Raw genomic sequence first — 16,826 nt, 5'->3', positions numbered from 1 at the left:
CTCCGCACGTGAAAAAGCCGAATGCCTCAACTCTGTGTTTGCCTCTAAATCTTGTGTCCCAAACCCTTCCCTCTCTGTACCCACCGTACCCAGTCGTACCCAGCTGCTCCTGGACTCTGTGTCCTTTCCTCCTGACAAGGTGGAAAAGTGTCTGTCAACCCTCGACTCTGATTCTGCAACTGGACCTGACGGCATCAGCCCACGGGCCCTAAAATCATGTTCTTCCGCTCTTTCACTCCCTCTCTCTGTTCTCTTCACCCTCTCTTTTGCTCAAGGTCATCTTCCATCTGCTTGGAAATCTGCCAACATCACCGCTTTGCACAAAAAAGGTGCAAAAACAGATCCCAGCAACTACAGACCAATCAGCCTTCTCCCAATTATCAGCAAGGTCATGGAATCCATCATTGCTTCAGATATGAAATCTTTCCTCTTCTCCAATGGCTTGATCTCTGATCATCAATTTGGTTTCAGGCCTGGACACTCCACTCTGGACATGCTGCTTCTGCTTTCTCAACAATGGATGGAGGTCCTCAATGCCAAACAGGAAATTAGAGCAGTCTCCCTTGACATATCACGTGCCTTCGATACAGTCTGGCAGCCCGCTCTGCTCAACAAACTCTCCTCTTTTGGTATCCATGGAAATCTCCACGCATGGCTGGCGGACTTCCTCTCTAGTCGTAGTCAACGTGTGGCCCTGAATGGGTTTCTCTCATCTCCTCTTCCTGTTCAGGCTGGAGTTCCCCAAGGCAGTGTTCTGGGCCCTGTGCTTTTTCTGGTCTTCATCAATGATCTCTCTGACTCTCTTGAAAATTCTCTCTATCTCTTTGCTGACGACTCTACTCTCTGTCGCTCCATTCTTCATCCCTCAGATCGGCAGTCTGCAGCCTCCTCACTCTCTGCAGACCTTGACAAAATCACAGACTGGGCAAACAAGTGGAACATGTCTTTCAATCCTGACAAATCTCACACTCTTACGATGTCTCTCCGAAAAGACCGACTGGACAACCCTCCCATCCACTTTCTGAATAATCCTCTCCAAGAAGTTCTGTCACTCAAGCTTTTGGGTCTCACTATCTGCCATGATCTTTCCTGGAAAAACCACATTTCAAATCTGGCCTCCAAAGCCAGTCGCCGACTGGGCATCCTCCGTCGTGCGAAGTCCTTCCTTGGCACACCTGAGCTCCTCACCACATACAAGGCTTTCATCCACAGCTCAATGGAATACTGCTCTCCCCTCTGGGCTGGTGCTCCTGCCTCACACCTAGCTAGCCTTCGTGCTGTTGAAACCAAAGCATTCAGAATCATTGGAATCTCTCACGATGAAGCTAACTCCAAGGGCCTCTCACTCACTCACCGCAGGCAGGTTGGTGGTCTTTCCGTCTTCTACCGACTCCTCTCTGGCCTTGCCCCCCCAGCTCTCTCTGGGCTCTATCCCGCAAATATTCCTACAGGTCGCACAAGATCTGCCTGCAACCCTCTTTTGGTTAAACTGCCAAAATCAAGACTCTCTGCTCACCTTCACTCCTTCATTCCTCTTTTCTCCCGCCTCTGGAACAAACTCCCTCACTCTCTTCAATCCCACTCCACCCTCCAAGTCTTTAAAACAGCTGTTCACCACCATCTCTTATCTTCCCCCATCCAAAACCTTGATCTTTTCTACCCCCGCTAATTTCACCCCAATTCCCCTTTTTGAAATACCAACTTCTGTCCTGGAAGTCCTTGGTGTCCTTGTGCTTTATACTTCTCCTTCCCCCCCCCCCCCCCTTCCCATGCCTCCTCCCCCCGGGCCCTCTCCCTTCCACACATCTCCCTGCTCTCGGATGTTGTGTTTGTGTGCTTCCCCTTTTCTCCCCATCTTGTCTTCCGCTCCCTCTTTTTGTGTATTTTGTTTGTCTGGTCATTTTGTTTGTGAAGTAAATGTTAGCTCTTTCACGAGCCTCGATTCAGTATACAAAAAAAAAGAAGAAAAAAAGAAGTCCTATTTAGTCACAGAAGTCCTTTGCAGAAATGCCATGGCTGGTGAAATAGGTATCAACCCTCAGCCAATTAGCATGGTGAGAATTGAATTCACCACATATGAGGAAGAGAGAGTTGGGATGATTGCTTAAAAGTTGGTCCATGTCATCTGAGAGAGAGAGAGAGAGACATGTAGATTTAGTCATCACGTTTTGGAGTATGGTACAACACACAGACAAACATAAAGTGGGAGCGGAGGGGAATTCACAGCCAGAGGTACTCTTGGGGTTTGGAAGGTGTAAGAGCAGTACAGTGAGAAATTGAGTTTTTATGTGCAGCGCAACTCTGCCTCCACGACGGGTTTCAGGTCGATCAAACCAGAGGAGACAATAGCCAAGGAGAGATACGTAGGAGTCAAGGACATCCTGTGGGACAAAGTATTCTGTTAAACACGTAATGTCCGGTTTATCAGCAGCGACCTGGATTGAGAGATGTCAGGTTGCAACGGAGGCCCCGGATGTTTGAGGTCTGCACAAATAGGGACAGGGGGAGAGGGGCTACTGATAGGACATAGGGATGTAAAGATTCCATTCCATATGCTTGAATCTGTTGTTATGCACAGAACATTTATGACGTATTTAGATGAGATGTGAAACAGCAATCAGGTGACTTGTTTTTCATCACAATTCTGGTGGGACTTTGATGAATCATCATAAAATGTTGAATGCCTGTACAAGTCAAGATGGTTGTGTGAACGTGATGTTGCTCCCTTTTGCAGGTCCTTCACCTCCAATTAATCTCGAGGTGGTTGAAAAGGTTGTTGGTTTTGCATTTGTGAGATGGACAGCACCAAACGATCCCAACAAAGACAACTACACCTATGACGTGACTTGGTATCAATATGAATATTCAATGAATTCCAGAACTGTGCACGGTACAGAAATTAACATTACAAGGCTTGCACCTGGAAGGAATTACACGGTGGCTGTAACTTCCTCCTACAACAACAAATACAGCCAACCTGCAACAATTACTTTCACTGCAGGTATTGTTCAATTTGATCCACTGCACCAAAGATGTGATCTTGAAGTATTGTTTGATGTGCAAGAGATTTCTTCCTGAATCGTTCTGTTTCTCGTGACCTGTCACGTATTTTCACTCAATTAATTTCATTATTACCTTTATGAATAATTCAATCGTTTTCTTTTCAAAAATATATAAACCTTGGTGATTCTTCACTATCACGTGTTTTGTTCAAAGAACATTCAGAATCCCCTTTCTAGATACATCCAAATAACTTATACTTCATCCTTTTACATTTGGATTCTGAATTGTTCACACCTGCAGATTGATTGTTCATGTTAAAAACAATACATTTAGTGTGTAAAATATTCAATTTCATTAATAATTAATGTTTCTTCCACAACATCTTCCCAAGTTGATAACGCTGGTTATTTTTACATGCAGAGAAATGTGGAGGAAACCTTTTGGCAGAAAGATGGCTCGTCTCTCCTGGGTACCCTTTTTTCAACTATCCAAACAACTTGGACTGTGTTTGGGATGTGAGGGCACCTGATGGACATGTTGTGGTGCTCACTGTGGTGGACCTGGCAATGAGATATAATTATTATATTTGCCAATATGATTGGTTGGGTGTGGCCTACACAAACACAACGCAGCGAGAGATCACAATGTGCCATTCTGAAAATATTGGACGAATCATCACGTCAAGCTCCAACTTCATGCGGATATTTTTTCACTCTCATTGGTATTACACCGGACGAGGTTTCAATATCACATTATCAGCACAAGGTACAACTTGCTTTTCCATGACATTTTGTTCACTCCGGGTTGGTAACTTCATTCATATTGTAAATTAATTATGCACTTTGTCTCGTGTTTTTATTTACATCGTTGTTCATTGAGGCTCATCCGGAACATTTTTTGTGTAAAGTTATCCACACAGCCCCAAACAAACTTCACTACTCGCGCTACCTTGATGTATTAAATACCTTGAGATGCAATCAATTCTCAAGGCAGAAACAAAACGTGTAAATCCCCCATTCAAGCTTTGACAATTCATCTTTCGTCATGACAACTCCATCATCCCAATTTTGACTCGCAAATGTAGCCGGCGTTCTCCTCCATCCACTCCCCTCCCTTCGGACCCCACCCATTCCTCCTCCACCCTTCCCTCTTCCCACAAGGTTACCCAGCATTGTCGGGGATGTAGCATACATCTATTGGACTACTACAATTAAGCATATATTTAGACAAACACATTTTATTTATCAATGTGCAAAATGTTGAACAGAAATATCAACAAAATTGAGCATATTATTGTGATGCTTTTGGGCAGACAATATTGAATATTTTTCCATCAAGGGTCAGAACATGTGCAGTGCCTTCAGAAAGTATTCATACCCAATGACTCTTTTCACATTTTGTTGTTACAGCCTAAATTTAAAATGGATTAAAATGAGATTTAAAAAACTGATCTTCACATAATACCCCATGATGTCAATGTGAAATTTGTTTTTTTTAGAAAACAAACAAAAACAAATTCGAAATGAAATACAATAAGCTCGCAATAAGTTGACTGTGCAGGGTAAGTATTCTATGAAAACCATCTAGTTTCCACAAGTATTCAACCACCTGAGTCAATACTTCGTAGAAGCACCTTTGGCAACGGTTACAGCTACAAGTCTTCTTCAGTATGTCTGTATCAGCTTTGCACATCTGGATTTGGGGAGTTTCTCACATTCTTCATTGCATATTTGCTCAAGCGTTGTCAAGTTGGATAGGGAGCGTCGGTGAATAGCAATCTTCAGGTCTTTTCACTAATTCTCAATGGTATTCAAGTGCTGGCTTTGGCTGGGCCATTCTAGGACTTTCACATTCTTGTTCTGAATCCATTCCAGTGTTGCTCTGGATGTCTGCTTGGGGTCATTGTCCTGTTGGAACATAAATTTTCACCACAGTTTCAGGCCTCTTGCACTCTGAAGCAGGTTCTCCTCAAGGATTTGCCTGTATTTGGCTTCATTCATTGTCCCCTCCATCCTTGCAAGTCTCTGAGTGCCTGGAGCTGAAAAGCATCCCCATAGTATGATGCTGCCACCACCATGGTTCACGGTAGGGATGGTGTTAGATGCGTGATGAGCTGTCCTTGGTTCCCGCCAGTACATCGCGCTTTGCATTCAGGCCAAAGAGTTCAATTTTTGTCACATAAGACCACAGAATATTTTGCCTCATGCTCTGCCTTTTTGCAAATTCCAGGTGTGCTGTCATGTGTCTTTTTCTCAGGAGTGGCTCCTATCTGGCCATTCTCCCATAAATCCTGGATATGTGCAATGCTGCAGAGACTGTTGTCTTTTGGGTAGGTTCTCCCATCTCAGCCAAGGAACTCTGTAGTTCTGTAAGAGTGGTCATTGGTTTCTTGATCACCTCCCTGACCAAGGTCCTTCTTTCCCTGTTGCTCAGTTTGGTCAGACAGCTAGATCTAAGGAAGAGTCTGTTCCATGTTATTTATATTCCCTAATGATGGAGCTCACTATGCTCTTGGGAACTTTCAACACTCTAGAAATTGTTTTAGACCCTTCCCCAGATCTTTGCCTCCTCACAATTCAATCTCAGAGTTCTACTGATAGTTCTTTGGACTTCATTGTAGAGTTTCTGCTCTGACATGCATTGCCAACTGCAGGATCTCATGTGGTGTGGAAGAATTGAATTAAATCAACATAAATTGCAGAGTAAATAATTAATTCTTCAGTTTCTGTGAGATAAAATAATTTATGCACATGCGCATGGGAGAGATAGTCAGAGTAAATAGCAAATAACAACAACAACAAAAAAAATCCAGAAATCTCTCCCTGAATGCTCCAATACATGCGTTTTTATACATTCTTGGCTATGGAGGTGGGAGGGATTCGTAGAAGAGGAGGGAGGGACCTTGGGGCTGGGAAAGTGCTGATACCTTGGGAAACCATCAGAAAAAACCCATCTTTTTTTTATTTTGATTAATTTTTCTCGTGTAATAAGGGGCTCGTGTAAGAGCTAACACATTACACACGAAAAAATGCACCGACCCATAACACGTACAATAAATAAAAGGAGCGGGAGATAAGGGGAGAGAGGAAAGCATCCAAGCTCAAGAACTTTAGAGAAACAGGGACGTCAGTAAATCTGTGGAAGGGAGAGGGCTGGTAGAGGTGGGGATAGGAGGGGGGGGGGTGTGGGGGGGGCAGGTGGGGGAGGGGAAGGGAATGGGGTACACGTCATAAAGCAAATGAACACTACTCAGAATTTCATGAATGAAGTCGGAGATTGAAAGAGGTGGATTTGGGGTGTTTTAACTGGGGTAGAAAAGATCAAGGTTTTGGATGGGGAAAGATAAGAGATGGTGGTGAACAGCTGTTTTAAAGACGTGGAGGGAGGAGTGGGATTGAAGAGATTCTGCGAGTTTGTTCCAGAGGCAGGAGAAAAGAGGAATGAAAGAGTGAAAGTGAGCTGAGTGTCTTGATTTTGCCAATTTCACCAGAAGAGGGTGGCTAGCAGATCTTGTGCGTCCTGCAAGAAAATTTGGGGGACAGCAGAGCACAGATGGAGCTGGGGGAGCAAGGCCCGAGAGGAGTCGGTAGAAGACAGAAAGCCCACCAACCTGTCTGTGGTGAGCGAGTGATAGGCCCTCAGAATCAGCTTCATCACGGGAGATACCAATGATTCTGAATGCTTTGGTTTCAACAGCGTGAAGCCGAGCAAGGTGTGAGGCAGGAGTAACCAGCCCATAGGGGAGAGCAGTATTCCATTGAGCTGCGAATGAAAGCTTTATATGTGGTGAGGAGCTCAGAAGTGCCCAGAAAGGACTTCGCACAATGGAGCATGCCCAGTTGGCGACTGGCTTTGGAGGCCAGCTTCGAAATGTGGTTTTCCCAGGAAAAATCATGGCAGATAGTGAGATGCAAAAGCTTGAGTGATAGAACATCTTCGAGAGGATTGTTGAGAAAGTAGATGCGAGGGTTTTCCAGATGGTCTTTGTGGAGAGACATTGTAAGAGTGTGAGATTTGTCAGGATTGAAAGACATGTTCCACTTGTTTGACCAGTTTTGCGATTTTGTCCAGGTCTGCAGAGAGTGAAGAGGCTGCAGACTGCCGATTTGAGGGATGAAGAATGGAGTGGCAGAGAGTGGAGTCATCAGCAAAGAGATAGAGAGGATTTTACAGAGAGTCGGCGAGATCATTGATGAAGACCAGAAAAAGCACAGGGCCCAGAACACTGCCTTGGGGAACTCCAGCCTGAACAGGAAGGGGAGATGAGAGAAATCCATTCAGGGCCACACGTTGGCTACGACCAGAAAGGAAGTCGGAAAGCTATGTGTGGAGATTTCCATGGATACCATTGGAGGAGAATTTGGTGAGCAGGTGCTCGGCCAATGATAACGCTTCAGGCAGCCGTTTAAACAATAACAAGCTGGGCAAGGGAAAGGTTCTCAGTGATTAACTGTAAACATGTCGAGGGCTCCCACAGAACAAAGCTTCGTGGGATCATGTTATGATGTGGTAAGGAGGGGCATCAAGGCCAGGCAAGGCACATACTCAAAGCCAGATGTGAGACACAGCATGCTAACTAGAGTGAAGGTTAATAGACTTAATTCATTCTTAAGTCTGCTCACTACGTAGCATTTTATAACCATTTAAAGAGTATATATTTGATATAAGTCCTCTTACTAATATTTAATCGTTAACCTATTCAAATTAAATGCATCTTAATGATTACAAGTAGTTGTCTTTGTTGTTGTGTAGTTGTCTGGTTGTCTACGACATAAGGATGAAAGGTGCCAGGAGAGCTCGGCGGGAGGGGGAGGGGGGAGGGGGAAGGGGTAGGGTGCAGGGGGAGGGGGAGGGAAGGGGAGGACGGGGGGGAGGGGAGGACGGAGGGGGGAGGGGAGGACGGAGGGGAGGATGGAGGGGGGAGGGGAGGGGAAGGGAAGGGGAGGGGGGAGGGGCGGCGGAGGGGGGAGGGAAGGGGAGGGCCAGTCAACAATGACGTTGCAGTTCTCATGGTAGGAGAGCAGCGCAACAATCGCGACATCATCCTGCATCTTCGCAACAACAGCACGAAGCGGATTTGGAGACTCACCGATCCTGTGACGCCCTCCAGTACCGGCATTGCCGGGCGGGGGAAGGGAGACCCGTACATTCCCAACCCGTACATTCACCCTCTCGACTCAAGCTCACTCGGACAAAAGCCCGCACAAATTACACTGTGAAGGCCCAATGGCCATGTCTATGCCACAAATCAAGTACGTGAGCGAGTCTGGCACACTGAATTGAAAATATATAGAACGCTCATACTCCGTGAAAAGTGTAGCCGCCATGTCGCCATCTTGGTTAACACGACTCGACCAACTCGCTTCGCGGATCTCGTTTTTTTTGAACGTGTCACAGATTGTAAAAGCGAGACAACTGTTAAAATGCCATTTTGTGCGGCAATAAACTGCTTCAATCGGTTAAGGAAGGGTTGTGGAAAGACGTTTCACAGCTGTTTCAAAGACGTTTAATTCATATCGCACAAAATCGACAAAAATCGACACAAAACACGATCGCATAAAAGGTGAAAAAACGCAATCGCTTTTCGCTCTGAATTACGTGCAAACGTGTGACGGAAATCACCATCGCCCAGCATCGAGTGCCAACCAAGATGGCGCCCGGTAGCTGCATCTCCACCTATGTGGTGTGAATGGCAATGGTCATTCTATATATTTTCAGTTCAATGGACTGGCGGCGGGGATGGAACATCACGTGATCGCTCTGAGCGAATCAGCGAGCTGCTCTGGCACCGGCTGAGATTCCGTGTATAATGTTCCCCGCTGAAATGCGCTGAGGTAAATATGAATAAAAAATATGGATCTCGTCAAATATTTTGAGGTAGGCCATGTGTTACGTGGTCCCCTCGGTGAATACCTGGTCTCGGTGACCCCCGGACCGTGAGAGGAACTTCGCCAGAAAGTTGTATTATATATGCGCTTTCGCAACGCAATCCATATGAATTCCACCCAAGAGAAAACTGATGTTCAATGATATATTTCAATGGTAAGGATACCATACAATTTCAATGATACAATCAAGGATATATTCCCCGAGCAATCCACCATCAACAATTCACACTCAACAATCAATCCCCCCTAGATGATTAAGATGGCCATCTTACATACGTGTGTCCCCTTTTGTACTCACGACCCCCTTTGATCTCTTTCCTTCACAATGTCTCTGGGCCCCTCCTGACCAAGATGATGGTCGGCTTCGCCGCACTCGGGCGGTTGAACGAACCCCGGGTGGACGTGTTTCCACCGGGCATGTATCGTACCGGGAACCACGGCTGCAGCTCCCTCCTGGCCACGCAAAGCGGGTACTGTACAGCAGGCAAAAGCCACACGCCGCTTGCAACGCGTTTTAGGCCCCAACGTGCGACCCGTACGCGTCTTTGTAGACGGTGCCGCGAACGGTGCCAGACGCTGGGTCGGTGCACGGCCTCACGGCAGCTTGACGTGTCCACCGGGTAGGTACACGTCCCGGTAACTCCTCTCGCCAGACGGGCTTGGGAACGCCGCTTTTCCACGCGGCTCAATATCGATCCCACCTCTCGTCGGAGCGGGGCGAGGAAGAAGAATCCTCGTCGCTTCTCTCGACCTCGTGTCTTTCTTCTTCCGTTTCCGGTCTCTTTTTCCAGAAGGGCTCCTGACCCTCCAACCACAACAACCCTTAATCGACTACCCATTGATAAGCAAAGACCTGAATAGTAATTCACATAAATATGTAACACTCCCCCCCTTCAAGAAAGAAAGTTTGAACCCAGCGAAAACTTTCTTTGCCGGCCAACTTGGATAAACAAACCAGATAACTCAACCCCCAAATCATCAGTTCCCCTGGGCAACAATTATCACAGCTCAAAAATAAAGCAACAAAATTTCACAAAACCCCCAGAGATTTTCAAAGGTAATTCACTCTGGACCAGGGGTCGGCAACCTTTTTGACATGAAGTGCCAGTTTGAAATGTTCTTGTTAATTTGTTTGCCATATCAACATTAAGTTTAACATTAAGTTTAATTATGACACCACATCAAAAAAATACTTCCAACAGACATGGAATTTAAATTCCATCCATATAGGCGACATGCACAGCAACAACATTTTAAAGAAACATTTATCTCTCATAATCAGGACATTGTAATGATCATTTTATCATTGTAAAATTTGTCCCCCATGAGGTTACAAATTATATGCATGGACCCCATTTCAAAACACTGTTTTCAGTAACTCATTTACAAAGTATTGGAAACAAATGTCAAAAAGGAAGAATAAAGTGTATCAAACAGAAATACCAGTACGATACAAGAATGCTGCCATCCTCATGAAAACATCCACATCTGAGTTGGAAAAAAGAGATGGACAAACAGCTACATATGCAAAGCCATGTGTACTACAAATAAACAGATGCCTATTGGTCAGTGTGATCCCTGGCCCTGCTTTCCTTTGCTGAGCTCCATTATCTGGGGGTTGTAGTTAGTCACTTTAAGTTGCACACATGCTTCGGAGTGTTTGTCAAACGACTGCGGGAGGGGCTGAGCACGTTCTTCATGTGTGAGAATATCTGCTCACAGAGGTACTTTGACCCGAAGATAGACAGCAAAGCCAGTGCAACGTTCTGGAGAAAACTGAACTTCTTCGGCAAGGATGTCCAGCAGGTGAAGATGCAGGTTTCGTGATCTTGCACTGCCGTGGTTTCTAGTTGTTTCCGGAGCTCTGCAAACTTAGTCACCCACAGTGTTGAACTTTTCAGCTCAATCAGCTGCATTTCCATGTCCTGTGTATCCAACCAGTCTATCAGAGATAAATCCAATTCGTGTCCATCAAAGCTGTCTGGCTTGATCAAGAAAGAGAACATGGGCCCATACTTCTGAAAGTCCCCAAATCGTGTTGTGAACTCCGACTCAAGCTCGCTCATGTATTTGCCTATTTCAGCAGTGCTGATGCTGTGCTGCGAGGAAAGCTCCCTTACGTGTCTGAAGTAGCGGAAAGTGGAGGTAGCAACATAGCTTGAAAAGATTGCTAGCTTGCCGACTGCCAAATGCCAATGACTGCCAAACGTGGTATGTCATTCACGTCCACGCTCTCGTCAAGTGTAATGCTAAATACCACAGCATCTTTTAACCCAGCTATTTGCTGCACGCTGACATTTTCTGTCATTTCTTCGATGCATCGCTCAACACTTCCAGCTGACATGGGAATATCTTTTATTCTTGATTTGATTGTCCCTTTGTTTGGTAAGCCTTCAAACAGAACCTCTGAGCTGCAGAGAAAAGCCTCCTTAATATATTCGCCATCCGTGAATGGCTTTCCATGTTTCGCAATGCAATGACCAATGCGATAGTTTGCTTCAGACGCATGGTTTTTAGCAGTAGCAAAGATTTTGAGGGTGTTGGCTTGCTTCCCATACCTGGACACGGCACGTTTGATGGATTCTGCCTTGTCTGCTGATCTTTGAAAGTTTTCTCGTGCTTTGTCTCAAAATAGCGCTTAACACTCGACATTCGACAAACAACATTTTCAAAACAAAGTACACACAGCACGGTCCTTCTGAAAAACAAAACCCCACTCTTCTGTCCATGAGGGCTGGAATGCCCGAACCTTTACTTTAGCTTTCTTATCTAGTGGCGTTGCCATCATCTCCCGAACCTGAACCGCTTCACTACAATTCCTGTGGGAAATGTGAGCGGGAGGCCGTACTGTCAATCAAACGTAATAAGACAGGCCGAGCAACAGCCAATGGCTGTTCAAGAGGTGATTTGGCATGCAGCTGAGAGGGCACTGCTTTCGCCAGTGTGCCAATGACTACGCTGCCACGTGCCAGTGGTGGCACGCGTGCCTAAGGTTGCCGACCCCTGCTCTGGACAAAGCACCAGCAACGACATTGTCCCTGCCCTTTACATGTTCAATTTCCCGTTGGACTCCTGCCAAGCCAAACTCCATCTCATGACCCTCTGACTTTGACTGTCAGTTTCTTGTGAATGAAGGTTAAGGGGTTGATCAAAGATCCAAAGTTAAGCAACTCGATAGCACTTTTTCCGGGAGGCCAAGCCGAGTATTCACTACATGGATGCCTTTAGGAACGTGGAGTTCACGGTTAGTCCGTGCAGGAAAGTTCTCTACATGGACGCCTTGAGGAACGTGGAGTTCACGGTTAGTCCGTGCATGAAAGTTCACTACATGGACGCCTTTAGGAACGTGGCGTTCACGGTTAATCCGTGTAGGAATCTTGGCTCGGCGGCTCCGCCGCATTCAGTGCTTCAACTTTTCAGAACTCCCCTAATAATTATGGTGGGACCGCTTGTCACTGTAGTCCCATGAATAGCGGTCTCCTTCTCGGCCACTACTTTGACAATCCTTCCTTCGGGAGCTGCCGTAACTCAGGGAGCCTCCATAATAATATTGATTGCGGCCACCACCAAAACTACCGCCCAGTTGTCCTCTCCTGTAGACCTCTCGACGCCTACGAAATGCCTTCCCTACTGTTATGGTCCGACCCTCCAAATCCTTGCCATTCCAATTCTTCTCTGCCTCTCTGGCGTCTTTTGTGCTTGCAAACGTGACAAAGCCGAACCCTCTTGACTGTTGCGTTTCCCTGTCTCTTACCAACCGCACTTCCACCAGCGGCCCATATCTGTTGAAGACAGAGGTCAGAACTTCTTCCTCTGTTTTGAAGTTCAGTCCCCCTACAAATAACTTGGTACTTTTGTCGCCATCCCGAGCTGGTGTGGTGTTATTTTCCCTGCTGGGCTCTTTACCAACCCTCAGGTTACCATAAACTTGACCCCCGGCCAAATCATTCCCGATAACCACAGATACACCCTCTACAGGAAGCGTGGCTTGTAAACCGACGGTGACCGGTCCTGACACCAAATCGGACTCCAAATGGATGACATGAAGTGGAGCACTAACACCGCCCCCGATCCCCTGTAAACGAACACTATTCCCCGTTGCCGTCTCCTCGGACCATGGCAAAATGCCTTCAAGCATTAAAGATTGATGTGCTCCTGTGTCCCTCAATATCCTAACCGGTCTCCGGTTAGTCGAGGCTCCATCCAGTGACACAAACCCCTCTGAAATAAATGGTTGGTAACCCTTTTGATGGCGATTTCTTACGCTAGCCATCGCATTCGGAGTTGTAATAGTCGGACTCCGCTCTGGGTTGTCCCTTTTCATGAGGTAACAACTGGACATCAAGTGTCCAGGTTTCTTGCAAAAAGCGCAAGTAGGCCCGGAGGAAAAACTCGTGGTCTGCCTCGGGCCCCCCGAAAAATAAGTTTGTCTTGGGCCCGTAGCCCCCTGATTTCGAACCGTTCGGGTATCAGCGTTGTCCCCATAATCATCTCGAGGCCGCCGCCATGTATTGTCGTTCTCCGCACCTGCTGTTCCACACCTCCCCTGCGGAGATCTAGGCGAGGAGTTAGGTTTGTGGACCCCTATCCGGTGGGTTAAGGCATAATCATCTGCCATGGTGGCTGCGTCCCACAACTTTGGTACTTTCTTTTCCTGCAGGTACACTTTGATGTCCTCGTGGACACACTGCTGAAATTCCTCCACCAGGATCAAGTCACGCAATGTTTCGAAGTCTTTCCCGACTCCTTTTGACTCACACCACCGATCAAACATGTTTTCTTTCACTCTGGCAAACTCCACATGGGTCTCACTCTCCCTCTTCCTGGCATTCCTGAATTTTTGCCTGTAAGCTTCCGGAACCAACTCATAGGCTTTGAGGATGTGCTTCTTCAGTACCTCATAATCTGCACATTGGTCCATTGGTAGCGCCGAATAAATCTCTTGAGCTTTTCCCACCAGCACACTTTGCACTAGTATGGTCCAGGCCTCCTCCGGCCAGTTTAATTGTCGAGCCACTTTCTCAAAGTGTGGAAAAAATTTCGCGACTTCCTTTTCACTGAACGGTGGAACCAGCCTCACATGTCTGCCCACATCCCAGGTTTTCTGGTTAGGTGTCGACCCCGTCAGCAAGGGTGGTACCTCTCCCCGTTCTCTCATTAACTCCAGCTCCTTGAATTTAATTTCCTGCCGAAGCTCCATGTCATGTTCCTTTAATTCCCTTTCCGCTTTTCTCTCCTCTGCTTCGAGGTCCCTTGCAGCTCTCCTCTCCTCTGCTTTTCTTCCTTCTAACCTTTCCTGGAGTTCTCGTTCCACTCTCCTTTCCTCTGCTTGTTTCTCTTCTCTCCTCTCTTCTGCTTTCCTTTCTTCTTCTGCTCTTTCCTTTTCTGGTTTCCTTTCTTCTTCTGCTCTTTCCTTTTCTGCTTTCCTTTCTTCTTCTGCTAACCTTTCCTGGAGTTCTCGTTCCACTCTCCTTTCCTCTGCTTGTTTCTCTTCTCTCCTCTCTTCTGCTTTCCTTTCTTCTTCTGCTCTTTCCTTTTCTGCTTTCCTTTCTTCTTCTTTAATCCGTTCCTGGCTCCGTAATTGCAACTCCAGTTTCCGGAGCTCAACGTCTTCTGGTTCTTCGGGTAGCCACTCCCAGGCTAACTCGTCCCATGTTCCTAATCCCACCATAGACTGTATCACCGTGGTCTGCAACTCTGCCTTCCTCAAATTAGTTCGGACCTCCAAGTTAAAATGTTTGGCCAATTTCAAGAGGTCCGACTTTAGTAACGCTCGGAACTGTGCCTCACTCGGGGTTACCGCAAAGTTCTGTGCCACAAACGCCATGGTGCCTATCGTTAACACCTGTTAACCTTCACCCAAGACTTTACCCCAATTTCCCCAAAAATTTACCAATTAATACTTAATTAATAAATTTTAATTAATAAAAATATTATTTTATTATTTTATACAATTTTAGATCCCGGACGTAGACCCAATTGCGAATCCGCAAATCGTAATTTGGACGAGCCCCCAATTCTGTTACGTGGTCCCCTCGGTGAATACCTGGTCTCGGTGACCCCCGGACCATGAGAGGAACTTCGCCAGAAAGTTGTATTATATATGCGCTTTCGCAACGCAATCCATATGAATTCCACCCAAGAGAAAACTGATGTTCAATGATATATTTCAATGGTAAGGATACCATACAATTACAATGATACAATCAAGGATATATTCCCCGAGCAATCCACCATCAACAATTCACACTCAACAATCAATCCCCCCTAGATGATTAAGATGGCCATCTTACATACGTGTGTCCCCTTTTGTACTCACGACCCCCTTTGGTCTCTTTCCTTCACAATGTCTCTGGGCCCCTCCTGACCAAGATGATGGTCGGCTTCGCCGCACTCGGGCGGTTGAACGAACCCCGGGTGGACGTGTTTCCACCGGGCATGTATCGTACCGGGAACCACGGCTGCAGCTCCCTCCTGGCCACGCGAAGCGGGTACTGTACAGCAGGCAAAAGCCACACGCCGCTTGCAACGCGTTTTAGGCCCCAACGTGCGACCCGTACGCGTCTTTGTAGACGGTGCCGCGAACGGTGCCAGACGCTGGGTCGGTGCACGGCCTCACGGCAGCTTGACGTGTCCACCGGGTAGGTACACGTCCCGGTAACTCCTCTCGCCAGACGGGCTTGGGAACGCCGCTTTTCCACGTGGCTCAATATCGATCCCACCTCTCGTCGGAGCGGGGCGAGGAAGAAGAATCCTCGTCACTTCTCTCGACCTCGTGTCTTTCTTCTTCCGTTTCCGGTCTCTTTTTCCAGAAGGGCTCCTGACCCTCCAACCACAACAACCCTTAATCGACTACCCATTGATAAGCAAAGACCTGAATAGTAATTCACATAAATATGTAACACATGTTCTTCCCAGGCTCAATGGCCATGTCTATGCCAAATATCAAGCACGTGAGCCTCTCCGTTTAGGAGTCTATCGGTAACATTACACACACACACACAAACTGTGTTTTATATATATAGATATGTGTGCTATAAGGGATAATTATATTTTAATGGATTACCTTAACATCATGTTCAGTGGTCCAGTACAGATAAATTTTAATACTTGCCAGGTTTATTTATTTATTTATCTATACTGGGTACAACCTGCAATGCTTCTCTTGGGAGATAAAATGCTTTAATTAAAATTCACTTCCACAATAGAAAGGTGTGTTTCTTTCTGAACCATGTCCAATCAATTGAATTGGCCACAGGTAGACTCCAATCAAGTTGTGGAGACATCTCAAGGATGACCAAAGGAAAATGCATGCACCTGAGCTCAATTTGGAGTGTCATAGCAAAGGGGTGGAATACTTATTGACTGAAGACATTTCAGCTTTTCATTTTTACTTATTTTGTAAACAAGACCGAAAGTCAAATTCTGGGGTCACACTATCACGTAAAGCCTAGCCGTAAGGGCCACGCAGGGCCAATTAAAACCAAATCAAATTACGGCGCCGTAAACTGCGGGCCTCGTAGGGGCCACGTAGCTGCCGTAGAGCCACAGGATAGCCACGTACTCGCCACGTCAGACCCTCGTAAAAATTGGCCGTATCCACCACGTAAGGCCATGTAATGTCCAGGTAACGGCCAGGAATACGCCACGTAGTTGCCACGTAAGAGCCACGTGTCACGTATGGGCCACGTACTGCCAGGTACTGCCACGTAGTGCCATGTGGGAGCCACGTGTCCCGTAAGAGACACGTAAAAGTGTCGCATTAAAAATCCAATAAAAAGGGGGTCCCCAGCCCCTCCTGTCATTCAGCATCTTGACCTTCAAGAAAGCATCATCACCATGAGAGTACCAAGAAGACAGAGACTGCAGATTGCTGTCCTCAGATATCAGCATGCCCTGTACAATGCTGCTGCTGGACTGATTCTGCAGGAGATG

The 16,826-nt window shown here is 46.5% G+C and overlaps 1 protein-coding gene across 1 annotated transcript in view; it reads left to right on the top strand.

The window, feature by feature from the left end:
* Positions 1-16,826, top strand: part of LOC137425804 (fibronectin-like) — a 1,588,206-nt gene that overhangs the window by 973,080 nt on the left and 598,300 nt on the right. Inside the window, exons 17-18 of the mRNA XM_078775189.1 lie at positions 2,735-3,001; positions 3,424-3,768. Of these exons, the coding sequence (XP_078631315.1) occupies positions 2,735-3,001; positions 3,424-3,768 (612 nt within the window). The remainder of the gene's footprint in view (positions 1-2,734; positions 3,002-3,423; positions 3,769-16,826) is intronic.

The sequence above is a fragment of the Myxine glutinosa genome, chromosome 4, assembly GCF_964187855.1.
Source record: "Myxine glutinosa chromosome 4, kmMyxGlut1.1, whole genome shotgun sequence".
NCBI classification, from domain to species: Eukaryota; Metazoa; Chordata; class Myxini; order Myxiniformes; family Myxinidae; genus Myxine; species Myxine glutinosa.
The sequence above is the reverse complement of the archived record's forward strand: the minus strand, read 5'-3'. Positions and strand labels throughout refer to the sequence as shown.